The sequence below is a fragment of the Sinocyclocheilus rhinocerous genome, unplaced genomic scaffold, assembly GCF_001515625.1.
Source record: "Sinocyclocheilus rhinocerous isolate Xijiao unplaced genomic scaffold, SAMN03320098_v1.1 scaffold3963, whole genome shotgun sequence".
In the NCBI taxonomy this organism is placed as follows: Eukaryota; Metazoa; Chordata; class Actinopteri; order Cypriniformes; family Cyprinidae; genus Sinocyclocheilus; species Sinocyclocheilus rhinocerous.
Window position 1 is genome coordinate 235317 of NW_015666967.1, and position 12597 is coordinate 247913.

Genomic DNA, 12597 nt, shown 5'->3' on the forward strand with positions numbered 1-12597 from the left:
CCCTGGATATTATTAAAGTCAATAAGTTTGAATTTGACTCTGTGTCTCCTCGTTCCTCGCTCCATGCTCCTCACAGTAGCGAACCGTGACAACAACATTTTGATTTTCATTTAGTTTAGCTTCATGTATACTAAAATAGCTGAAGCTAAAACTGAAATATAAAAACTATTTAGATATATATAAAAAAAAAGACAAATACACACAACAAAATTACTAAATCATTAGAATTTAAAAGGAAAATAAAAATTATAAATATTAATAAAAACTTTAACATTAAAATGAGAACAAAAATATAAAAAAATAAAGACTAATTCAAAGTATTAATAAAAACAATAATAGTATCTCAATGATACTAAAATGGGTGGGCACAAGTTCTTCAGCAGTAACATCTGCTTGACGCGTGTCTTCATTTGTGATTAGGGCAAATTAAAGACGTGTGGGATTGCACGTGTGTCTCCTGCCATTAGAGTACGCCATGAGGCTTGCTAGCATGCTAATTTTGACTCTTGGGTTTTTAATTGTCAGTGATTGTGAATGCATATTGAGCCGGTATGTTTGTGCTGAACTTCTGTTGCATCACTGATGTTTAATTAGTACTCGCTCAAGAATATAATGAAAGATGTGGAGGTTTGGCTGTAAGCCTTAAGGTCAGTGAATTATATGCTTTCTTTGACGCTTCAGTGAGAGGAAAAAAGTTGAATTTTATAATATGCAGGGAAAATACTACAGTGAACACATCAAGTTGTATTTAATGTTTTAATTCAGTAGTTCACCCAAAAATGTACTCACATCATTTACTTTGAAAGAAAGAATTCATACTGGTTTGGGTGAGTATATCATGATGGAATTGTTTGGGTGAACTATTCCTTAAGCACTGTGGTATATGGCTCATTTTGAATGTTTCTGTCCTGATTTGTGTCTCTAAACATGCAGGGATGGAAGAAGCGTCATGTAAGAAAGCTGTGTACGTCTCCGATTATCTGGATAACATCGATGACATCACTGTCATCCAGGGTCCTGCAGCGAGAGTCCGGCCCAAACGTTTGCCTGATGAATTCTTCTCCTGTAAGCAGACAGATTTGACCCACCACAGATTTGTTGCTTGAGTGTCTTTGTATTTGAGTGTTTCTTCAACTATTGACACTTTCATGTTGCAGCAGTTGATTTTTTTTTTTTTTTTAAATTAGCAGATTTGTGGTATAAAGGTCATATAACTTTTAAAATGACTCATCGTTCATGTTTGCTGGTTTTCATATGCCATGTTTAGATTTAATCTTTTATACCCTTGTCTTAGACCCAAAATTTCACAATAAAAATCCATCCATTTCAATATCTGTATAAATGTTATCAAAAGTTAGTGTACTAGTTGTACCATAAAGAACTTGAGATGAAATATTACAGATGTAAAAACAATATAGAAAAATCGATGTACACTGTCAAAGGTTTGAGGTCAGTAAGATTTTTTTTTTTTTTTACTTTTATTTAGCAAGGATGCATTAAATTGATCAGAAGTAATAGTAAAAACAAAAACTTTACATTGTTGCAAATAAATTCTGCTTCAAATGCTGTTCTTATTAAGCAGCACAACTGTTTTCAACATTGAAAATAATAATAAAACACGTTTCATGAGCAGCATATTAGAATGATTTCTGAAGGATCATGAGACACTCGAGACTGGAGTAATGATGCTGAAAATTCAGCTTTACCATCACAGGAATAACTAAAATATATTAAAATATTTTTAGTGAAATAAATGCAGCCTTGGTAAGCAGAAGAGACTACTTCAGAATCATTAAAGAATTGTTCTGACCCCAAACTGTTGAACGGTAGTGTAAATGCCATGAGAGGCTGGATAAACTGGGCCTAGAGTGACTGTAGTTGAAGAAACTCCCATTAAAAAAGTAATTTGTTCATTAAATGTAAGTCAAACGATCCATCTCTTCTCTTTTCCTGTATTCATCTGGCAGTTGATTATCAAGGATTGGTGAAGAATCTTTCGGTATGATCCTGTCACAACATCCCCACACCTCACTTATAGACCATATCTTCCACTTAATCATATTGAAATCTTTATTCTGTCCCTCTTTCTTTCTGTGTTTGAAGTGCAGAGAACCGGATCAGCCGATGAGGCCATATCTGAAGGAGCATCTGCCCAAACGGCTTCACTTTGCCAGTAACATCCGTATAGAGAGCGCACATCTCTACATGCAGCCCGGCTGGCAAGCAGCACTGTGAGTTTGAGCTTTGAGAATCGAATTTTAAAATTCATTTAAATTTCATATAAAATGTCCATCCATTTGGATTACACCGTTTTAACATAAACAAACTAAATGTTAATGTGATTCATATTTGTCAGTCAAACATATACATTAAATAAACTGAATTTTTTTAAATATACAATAACCAGGTTTATATATTTATCACCGATAAATCCAATTTCTTTTAATCTCATATATTTTAGCTACTATTCCTTGTTCCATAGCTAGCCATATTTTAACCATGTTCATATTTTTTGCTGAAAAGAAATGTATGTATGCTGATTCTAATATGAATAAATGCATTATTTATTGAAAATATGATTATATCAAATCAAATTGATTCTAAAAGATGATAATATATTAGAATTTGTTAAAACTGTGTAATCCAAATAGATCAATAAAAACGACGAAATATATAAAATCTTATATGCAATTCAAATGTATAAATTGTAAATCTAATAAATAATCGTAAAATATTTTTTGAGTGTATAATGAAAAAATTTAATATCCTCAAGGTATTAATGTGTTTATAAAATGAGTTTAACCTCTCGAAGTTTTTGATCACTCTGCAAACCTTTCTGTTTTTAAATAGTAACCGAATTTGATTTAAGGGATTTGAAGATTTTTTTTTTTTTTTTTAAATCGGCACTCAAGCTGGCATTTTCACAGTATTTTTCTCCCACTTTGATCTACAGCAAACCAAGTGAAATTAAATACTGCAGTGGCGGCTTCCATGGTTCAGATAACGTCTTCAAGAACATGCAGGTTGGCAAGCACACTCGTCTCAATATTGATGTTTTAGCAGACATTTTCTTACCAAGGTGTGATGTTACAAATAGATTGTCTTCACCCAGTGCTTCACAATGTGCAGTTCAAATGCCTTCCTAAAACATAATGATTTAAAATATACTTTAAAGTAATACTTTTAATTTGGCATTATTACAAAGTGCACTTTTTGAATGTGTGCTTAAGTGTGTTAAGAAACATAATCACGAAAGTGTACTCTAATTCCGCTTGTCCACCAGAGCGTTTTTTCCCAAGGCTAGCATATTTTTTTCAATTGATTTCAATGGGAGCACTGCGGTTTTTAAAACACCAGGAGCGCAACGAGGCGCTGAGGGTTTATTTTCACGCTGAGCATTCGTCATTTTTTTCTCGGTGCCAAAAGTTGAAGAATGTTCAACTTTGGGTAAAACGCAGCGTTCATCACTGTCACTTTTTAGACAGCTAACCAATCACAGTGGAGGAGGGGCGGGACTAATTCCACACCGACCAACCGTCACACCCTGCTTGTAATACGACCGAACAGCAATGGAGAAGTTAATATTGCTTGTCTCTGAGTATTCATGTCTTCACTAGATGGAATTCCCGGACTACCCCAAAATTGATATGAAAAATAATGCTTGGAGAAACATTTCATTTGCAATGAGTCTGCCATATTACTATTCTGTATCATAACAAGCGTTTCAACTGGAAAAAAATGCGCTCTCAAGCGTTCACAGCTAGGCGTTTTCAGCTGGTTAAAACGCTTTGGTGGACACACTGCCTAAGTATACCTTCATTTTATTAATATTATCTGCAAGTATGTTTTTTAAAAATATATACTTTGAGATTTAAAGTACACCACAAGTGCACATTTAATATGACATTTATTTTTTTAACAAGGGAAGCTAAGCCTCTGTATACAATTCGGTAATGTTTAATATCAGTAATAATTGTAGATGAAGAGCATATTTTAAAAATAGTATTTAAATAATTATTTATTACTCATTTGGTCTCTTGCGTAAAAAACTTTTTCATTTGAAGAAGAAAATGTTGCCAAACATCAGTTCTCCATTGCTTCTCATGGCGTTTTCTTCTCTTTCAGCTTCCCTTCCACACCATCCACATAAACCCTCAATCACAAAATTAAGCATTATCCCCAAAATCCAGACAAAATATTTCTTAAATCTGTCATAGACACCAGTAAACATTTCTATCTTTAGTTTCTGCTTGAGGCTCTATGCTTCTGTGCCGCAATGTAATGAGGTTTAGGAGACCAAGCATTTCGATGAGGATTATGCTAAATTCTTATTAAAGGATCTGAGTAAATTCCCATGAAGGGGATTATCATCTGCAGGGTCTTTCCAGAAAAACTGTTGAAAACAAAAAAAAAAATCAGACATGCCCTTTAAATGAACTCTCGTCCATTGAATATAACTTCTCTGTGCCAGATTCACACTTAGTAGTTTTTTTGAACTGGAAGGTGTTCAGATTGCAGTTTTAAACACGCACTCAACCCACATATTGGACCTTTGACAGAGTCTTGTTTATGTCTGTGACGTGTGTGTGTGTGTGTGTGTGTGTTTCCAGCCATCTGTGCCCCTGGTCTGTGTGGTTGTCTAGGAATGTCTAATGCATCTGGTAGGCTTTACAAAAACGTCTTACAGGAACTCTTATGAGGCAACGGTCTAACTAGTTGAGGTAAATTGCTCAAGCTAGTCACTACCACAGGGATGGTTATTATGGCAAGAGCTTTACTTTAGGCCATTCTAATGAAGTGAAATCTCCTGCTAGGAGGAATGAAGATCATTTTTGTTACTCTGTGTCAAGGAAATGAGATCAGTCTAGTTTCTACTACTCAAATGTTCCGTGTTTCAGCCGAAGGCGAGTGGAATGTGTGTCTCTCTGTGACTCCAAATCAAAACAAGTGCTTTTAGTTATTTTTAACTGTGGTCTGTGTTTTTGGAGCTATCGTGGGTGTTTTGTTGACATATTCAGGGGCCCCAAATAGTACTTGGACACTAAAGCCACACTTCAAAATGTCTCATTTTCATCACATTAGACAAGAAAATGTTAAGTGGCATCTGCAAACAAATAGCCTTTTCTCAGAACCAGCTTTGTCTTTTTTAATTAAATATTAGACAGGATATTCGACAATAACACCTTATCAAACACAGCTTTCAACAATTGAAACAACCTTTGCAAACCAAATGGTTAAAATACAGTGCCTTGCGAAAATATTCATACCCCTTCATTTTTTTCACATTTTGTTAAGTTGCTGCCTTATGCTAAACTGCTTTAAATTACTTTTTTCCCACATCAATCTACACTCCATACACCATAATGGTAAAGCAAAAAACAGGTTTTTAACATCTTTGCAAATTTATTACAAATAAAAAACTTAAATGATTCCATTGCATAAGTATTCATCTTAATTTATATCTGGGACAGTTGAAATATAGCTCAGGAGCATTCATATTGCTTGTAGATGTTACTACACTTCGAGTGAAGTTAACCTGTGGCAAATTCAATTGAATGGGTATGATTTGGAAAGGCATACACATCTTAATAAAAGGTCTAACAGCTGATAATGCATACCAGAGCAAAAACCAAGCCCTGAGGTCAAAAGAACTGCCTGTAGAGCTCAGAAACAGGTTTGCGTCAAGCCACACATCTGGGGAAGAGTTCAGAAAAAAAATCTGCTTCATTGAAGGGTCACAGAAGCATGTAGTCTCTGTTACCCTTAATGGAAGAAGTTTGAAACAACCAGGACTCAATTAATGGAGAAGGGCCTTGTCTAGACTGGTGACCAAGAAGCTGATGGTCACTCTAGTTGAGCTCCATGATCATATATGCAGATGGGAGAAATCTAGAGAAGGACAAATATCACTGCAACACTCCACCGATCTGGGCTTTATGTCGGAGTGGCCAGACTCAATCTTCTCCTCAGTGAAGACACATGAAAACACACTTGGATTTTGCATAAAAAACACCTAAAGGATTCTCCGACTCTGAGAAACAGTCTCTGGTCTGATGAACCTCAATTCCAAGCATCATGTTTGAAGGAAACCAGGCACTGCTCATCACCTGAAGAGTACCACCCCAAAAGTAAAGTGTGCTGGTAGCAACCTCATGCTGTGGCGCTGTTTTTCAGTGGCAGGGACTGAGGGACTCGTCAGAGTAGAAGATAAGCTCAATGCACCAAAATATTGAGATAGCCTTAATGAAAACCCAGTCCAGAGCATTCAGAACCTCAGACTGGGCAGAAGGTTCACCTTCCAACAGGACAATGAACCCAAGCACACAGCAAGAGTGGCTTATAGACAACCGTGTGAATGCCCTTGAGTGGCCCAGCCAGAGCCTGGGATTGAACCCAATCAAATATTTCTGGAGAAACCTGAAAATGTGCATCTACCCCCATCCAACCTGACAGAGCTTGAGTGTTTTACCTTTTTTTGTAAGAGCGTGAAGTCAAGTTAGTGCAAGATGAGCATTTGTGTTTAAAAAGTATATAATTTTTGTATTTTTTTAGAAAATGATTGATCGTTTCGTTAGATGGGATCGTGTAGAGTCCTTTGAAGCTGCATTGAAACTTCAATTTGGACCTTCAACCCTTTGGCTCCCAATTCTCTGGTCTGATGAACCTCAATTCCAAGCATCATGTTTGAAGGAAACCAGGACCTGCTCATCACCTGAAGAGTACCACCCCAAAAGTAAAGTGTGCTGGTAGCAGCCTCACAAGATAAGCTCAATGCACCGAAATATTGAGTTAGCCTTAATTAAAACCCAGTCCAGAGCATCCAGAACCTCAGACTGGACAGAAGGTTCACCTTCCAACAGGACAATGAACCTAAGCACACAGCAAGAGTGGCTTATAGACAGCTCTGTGAATGCCCAGCCAGAGCCTGAGCTTGAACCCAATCAAATAATTCTGGAGACACTTGAAAATGTGCATTTTCTCCCATCCAAACTGACAGAGCTTGAGAGGTGAAGAGGTGAGGAGAAGAATGGAAGATAATTGCCAAATGATGATGATCAAAGCTTGTCGCATCAAACAAAAAAGACTTGAGACTGTAAAGGTGCTTCAGCAAAATATTTATGCAATGTACTTATTTGAGTTTTTTTTTGTTGTGACAGTTCCATTTTTGCTTTGTCAGTATGGCGTATGGAGTGTAGATTGATGTGGAAAAAAAGTAATTTAAAGCAGTTTAACATAAGGCAGCAACATAAAATGTGAAAAACTGAATTTGCAAATGCCAAGTGTAAACTAAAAGTTTGTTTTTAAGTGTGATTTCATGAATTAAATGTAACTGTTTGCAGGCCATTTTTATTGGATATGGACCAGGTATCAATTCTAAGATGACTGTGCCACCCTTTGAGAACATTGAAGTCTACAACCTCCTATGTGGTAAGTTTCATTTTCTGAGAGGTATCATTAAAGTGTGAAAGGAGTCTCTTTAATCATATTTTTGACATCCCAGTTCAGTACCAAACCCAGTTTAACATCCCAGTTCAGATAACCAGTATTGAAGTTCTTGGGACTGTGTGCATTCTTGTGTGCTAAATGCTCTTGTGAAAAATAACACTTTAGCATACTTTACAAAAAAAAGTAGTTATTAAATAATATATTTTAAAAGAATAAGTGAGAACTGAATTTAATGTTTTCAGACACTTATATATTTTATAGTTAAAATGTGTATTAAATTGTATTACATTTATATTAAATATATACTTATATTATATTAAATTAGCTGCTTTTTTGAGCCACTTAAGTAGAATATATTATTTCATAATTACTTTTGAAATATGGTTAAGGTGTACTGAATGTACTGACAAGCAATTATGGTAAACTAAAATATACTTTAATGTCATTTCTATTGAAACTTCTATGTAAATGTATTTAAAATTACACATTTGTAAAGATAAAGTTGCAAATAGTACATTAAAATATATTAACTTACTACATTTAAAATGATATTCAAGAAACAGTCATAAAATTGTACTCCCTTTAAAGGGATAGTTCAACCAAAAATGCACATGCACAGACAAATCCAAATTAAACCCTGCGACTCGTGACGACACATTGATGTCCTAAGACACGAAACGATCGGTTTGTGCGAGAAACCGAACAGTATTTATATCATATTTTACCTCTAATACACCACTATGTTCAACTGTCTTTGGGAGCGCGCACGGCATCCGGTGCGTGAGGTCTGTACGCGCTCTGGCGTAGTTTACGTTAACACCGGAAGTGATCTCTCGCGCGTATACATCACTCATTGTTTACACAGTGCACAAACATTGTAGGTACGACAGCTAATCAAAATGGTACTTACTTGCGCTTGTGAACTATCCCTTTAAGAACACTTAAGTGGCCTTTTATTTCTTTAATATTATATGATCTGCAAGTACAGTTTGTTTAAATGTCCTTTTAAGATTTGAAGTACACTACAAGTGCACATTCAATACAATACAAAGTACAAAAATACAAAGTAACTGTTTCATTCCTTCTTTTCACCTTTGATTTGGAACAGAGTATAGAGCGATTAAATTATGATGGTTGTGTTGACACATTCTTTATCACTCATAAAAAGTTTCTAAATCTAGCAACATACTAATGCCAACTGGTCAATACTCTCAAACGAATGCGAGTTCTTGAGCTCATACTGGTTTAAATCCAAGAGAAGTCTTGTGGTAAATTGTGCAGAACTATGAGAGTCTTGTTTTCCGTCATCACCTCCGTCATCCACAATCACTTCCAAGGACTTAATGACCCACTTCGAAAACAAAGTGGCCATCATTGGCAGCTTATTGTCTGTTACCACTGTTGGGAAGTTACATAGTTAGTGAACTTCCCAACATTGTTACATAACGTCTGGTTTTCTCACCCACTCTGCTTCTCTCTTCACTCTAGTTCAGGGTTTCTCATTTCCAGTCCTCGCGTACCACCACTCTGCACATTTTGTATGTATCTCTTATCACTTCAGACGTTTGTTCTAGTCGACCGTAAGTGCCCTGCGAAGAGGACATCACAGGACATTCCAACATGATTCCAGTTCGAAGGGAGCGTATATATGTTCCATTCAAAGGGCATTAAAGTGTGCAAGACATGTATTTATTTACAGAGGTATATTATGTCACACTTTACACTCTAATAAGTTTTGTCTGTGTGTGAAGACGCTGCAGGCAGTGCAAATCTGTGAATGAATGTTACAAAGTGAAGCAAACTTCAATGGATTTCCTGTGCTCAGGGAGTAGGGAGCAGTGAACACTGTGTAGGGACCCCGTCAATTGGAAACACAGTTCATGCATGGAGCTCTCTTCTAACAAACTGATGATCTGAATCAAGTGTGTTAAATAAGAGAGACATGCTAAATATGCAGAGCGGTGACACGCGAGGACTGGAATTGAGAACCACTGCTTTAGTTATATATAAGCATTCTGAGTAGGTGTTTAGGGCCACAGATAGTACCTGTCACTAGGATGTTTAACAGGGTTACCTACTCTCACACATTTGGCATGAGACGCTTTTTCAGTCCCATGTCATCAAAATCTCACTACAGCCAGGCAGCCCTGATGACCCTTCAACCAAAAATGACATTTCTGTCATAATTTACTTACCCTCATGTAATTTGTTTATGACTTTCTTTCTTCTGCTGAACACAAAAGAAAACAATTTAAAGAATGTTGATAACCAAACAGTTTCCGTTCCCATTGAATTCCATTATATATTTTTTTTGTCCATACAATGAACGTCAATGGGAACCATAACTGTTTGCTGAGTAAATGATGATTTTCATTTTTGGGTGGATGATATTACGCAGTGCCTGAAAATAGGCTAACTTCCGTCAACATAACCAACTACACAAACTTAGTGCCGGTCACGTTGGAAGTTACCTAGCTGGGGACTATTTTCAGGCGCTGCGTAATATCATTGCGCCTGCTGCACCCATGGTACGGCAGCAATGTTCCTTGATTATTACGCCGGAATGAGAGTATAGTTCCTAGCCATATCGGCCTAGAAAATCGCAACTTTTCATTTTCCGTCGGTCTTAGTACACGATGTAACTACAGAAGAGTCCAGTTTTAAATAGGAAAAATATAGAAACTTTTTGGTCATTTTTGAGCGAGATGCTAACGGTCTAATCAGATTCAATGGTCTATGCTAAGCTACAGCTAAAAGTGCTACCGCCAGACCCGGAGATCGGCTGAATGGATTCGAAAACGGTAAAACTCAACTGTTTAACTCTAGGGGAGTTGGAACATGAGCCTATTTTCAAAAATAGTGGAGTGTTCCTTTAAAGCCTAGCTTAGCATCTGCTACTGTATAAACGCCTGTTCTTGGCCGCCTGTACCAGTAATTGACAATAACGTGATTTTTTTCCATTGTATCGTAATTAATTTTGGTAAAAAATCTTCTAAGAACAGTTTATTCTTCTGTTTTGTTTTTTTTTTCTCTTTAGATTTGCTGGATATTCCTCCTGCCCCAAATAACGGCACCCATGGCAGTTTAAACCATCTGCTGAAGAACTCACCCCAACAGCCGGTGTACCCAGCAGAGCGCTCGGCACCATCGACATGCACCCCTTTTAGCGGCTCCTTACGAGACCCCCGCGGCTGCACCTGTGACTCCCTCACTGAGGCTGAGGTTAGCATTTTTAAAAGGGAGGACAAAATGCTTATCCTAACACATTCTCACTCCCAACTCATCACTTATGTGTCACTTTGGCCCTTGGTGTCACTTTTTACCACACTAGGTACCCGTTAGTATCTTTTTTCAACATGCAGGGAATCCCATTGCTTTTCTTCAGTTTTTGAATGTGTTTGTAATTTGAGCATTATGATAGATGGATACGGTGTCTGCTTTTGGCTTTGCGTCTATTTGTTATGAAATGGGAGTGAGAATCTGTTGGCTTATCATATCTTTTACTGATGATGTCAAAGGTCGTGCATCCAGTCAAACTCTATGATAGTTTCATACATATCGCTTAAGTTTCGCTTAAGTTTAAGTCAAATCGTGCAGATACCAACAGTGATGGATTGCATGACATGCCTTTGTTCTCAAAAAACATGAACAAAAATACACAAGGTAGAAGAAAGTAGAAATCCAGACTACACTGAACAGCATGATACCATGAAACCCATCAAAATTCAATTGTTTATGCAGTTTTATATTCCCCTTTCTCCAGGTACAAAACAGTGGCCTTTCAAAAGCTACTAATGTGTACAATTTAGGTACTATTATGTGCTTTTAAAGTACTAAATGCACAATTAAGATAATAATATGTAACATTCAAGGGTAGACAAGGTACAGCTTTTGTAACTTAGGGTTCTGTCCCAGTCACAGCTTTGTACCTTTTTTCTGAGGGTGTATGTTATATAATTTTGCATGTTGATGGATTAATACAGGTCATGATATTACTAATAGATTGCAATGCCTGATTTTAAGGACATTTTTGAGCATGCTTTATTTGACTTATGAGCCAAGACTAGTTCAAAGGCCAAGTTTAAGTTTTAAATCAAATGTCTGCTGTGATTTATGGTGTAATCCTGTGTGTCTTTGAACTGGCTGTTATTAGATGACTCATTCTTGTAGCGTCTGGACCAATCAGACACACAATTTCTTTTGTTATATTTAACAAATACTCCGTAACACCCCTCAGTCAACAAGACAGCTATGAGGGCTCAATATGGACCCGGAAGAACGTGGCGTTTAGTTAATAAAACTTTTGTGCGCAAATTACAAGAGTTTCTGGTCCTGCTCGTGAATAATGTCCCTTTACGATGTTGATCCTTGCTACATGCTCTAATGCATTAATACTGTAGGAAAGTATTTTCTGTGGCCACGAAAATATCCTTTCTTAGAGTTGATATGAACTTACACTGAATGTTCGATGGACGAACAGATTAGATGATGGCAGTTTAATCCTGCTACAGTCACTACTGGCAATTATTTATATAAATAATTGTAATTAATCATCATCAATTGTAATTATTTATATACATTTCCCTTTTGAGCTAATTTGCTACATAAATGGTGGAGAACAGTGGCGATCGTTTTAAACATTATTTGCAAGCAGACTCCGTATCAGACTTGTGTGTTTGTCTCATGGGTTTTTATTAACGTCTTAAACATGCATACCAGCTTCTGATAAACTCAGATAAACTATAGCTTGAATGTGCCTTCCTACGAGCAGTAGAAAGTTTTCAGTGCTATAATGTGTTTAAATCGTACGATAAGAAACTAACCTGATTTTAGCGAAGAAATCCTAATTTCTGTTGTTAGTAGAGCGTATGCCTTTTCTGATGAAGAAATCTCAGATTAGCAGTCCATATAAATGGTACCAGAATAAATCGGTCTGATCTTGAGCGAAGAAATCCCCTTTTTCAGCACTGTGCAGGTGATCTGAGCGATGCTCCTCATTTCACTAATTTAAGGCCTTATTATGTGTTATGTATCATTGTATTCATATCGACCCACTCATGTGAAACATTTACGTAAAATTAATGGTGTTATTCTAACGTTGCTAACTACGAATCCACCATTGCCTGTGAAGTAAATGTGCTGTTTTGATTA

The 12597-nt window shown here is 36.7% G+C and overlaps 1 protein-coding gene across 2 annotated transcripts in view; it reads left to right on the forward strand.

The window, feature by feature from the left end:
* Positions 1 to 12597, forward strand: part of LOC107733306 (ectonucleotide pyrophosphatase/phosphodiesterase family member 1-like) — a 67404-nt gene that overhangs the window by 25343 nt on the left and 29464 nt on the right. For both annotated transcript variants that reach the window (XM_016544876.1, XM_016544875.1), the window contains exons 13-18: positions 934 to 1065; positions 1968 to 1999; positions 2104 to 2231; positions 2954 to 3023; positions 7341 to 7428; positions 10484 to 10668. In XM_016544876.1, coding sequence (XP_016400362.1) covers positions 934 to 1065; positions 1968 to 1999; positions 2104 to 2231; positions 2954 to 3023; positions 7341 to 7428; positions 10484 to 10668 — 635 coding nt within the window. The remainder of the gene's footprint in view (positions 1 to 933; positions 1066 to 1967; positions 2000 to 2103; positions 2232 to 2953; positions 3024 to 7340; positions 7429 to 10483; positions 10669 to 12597) is intronic.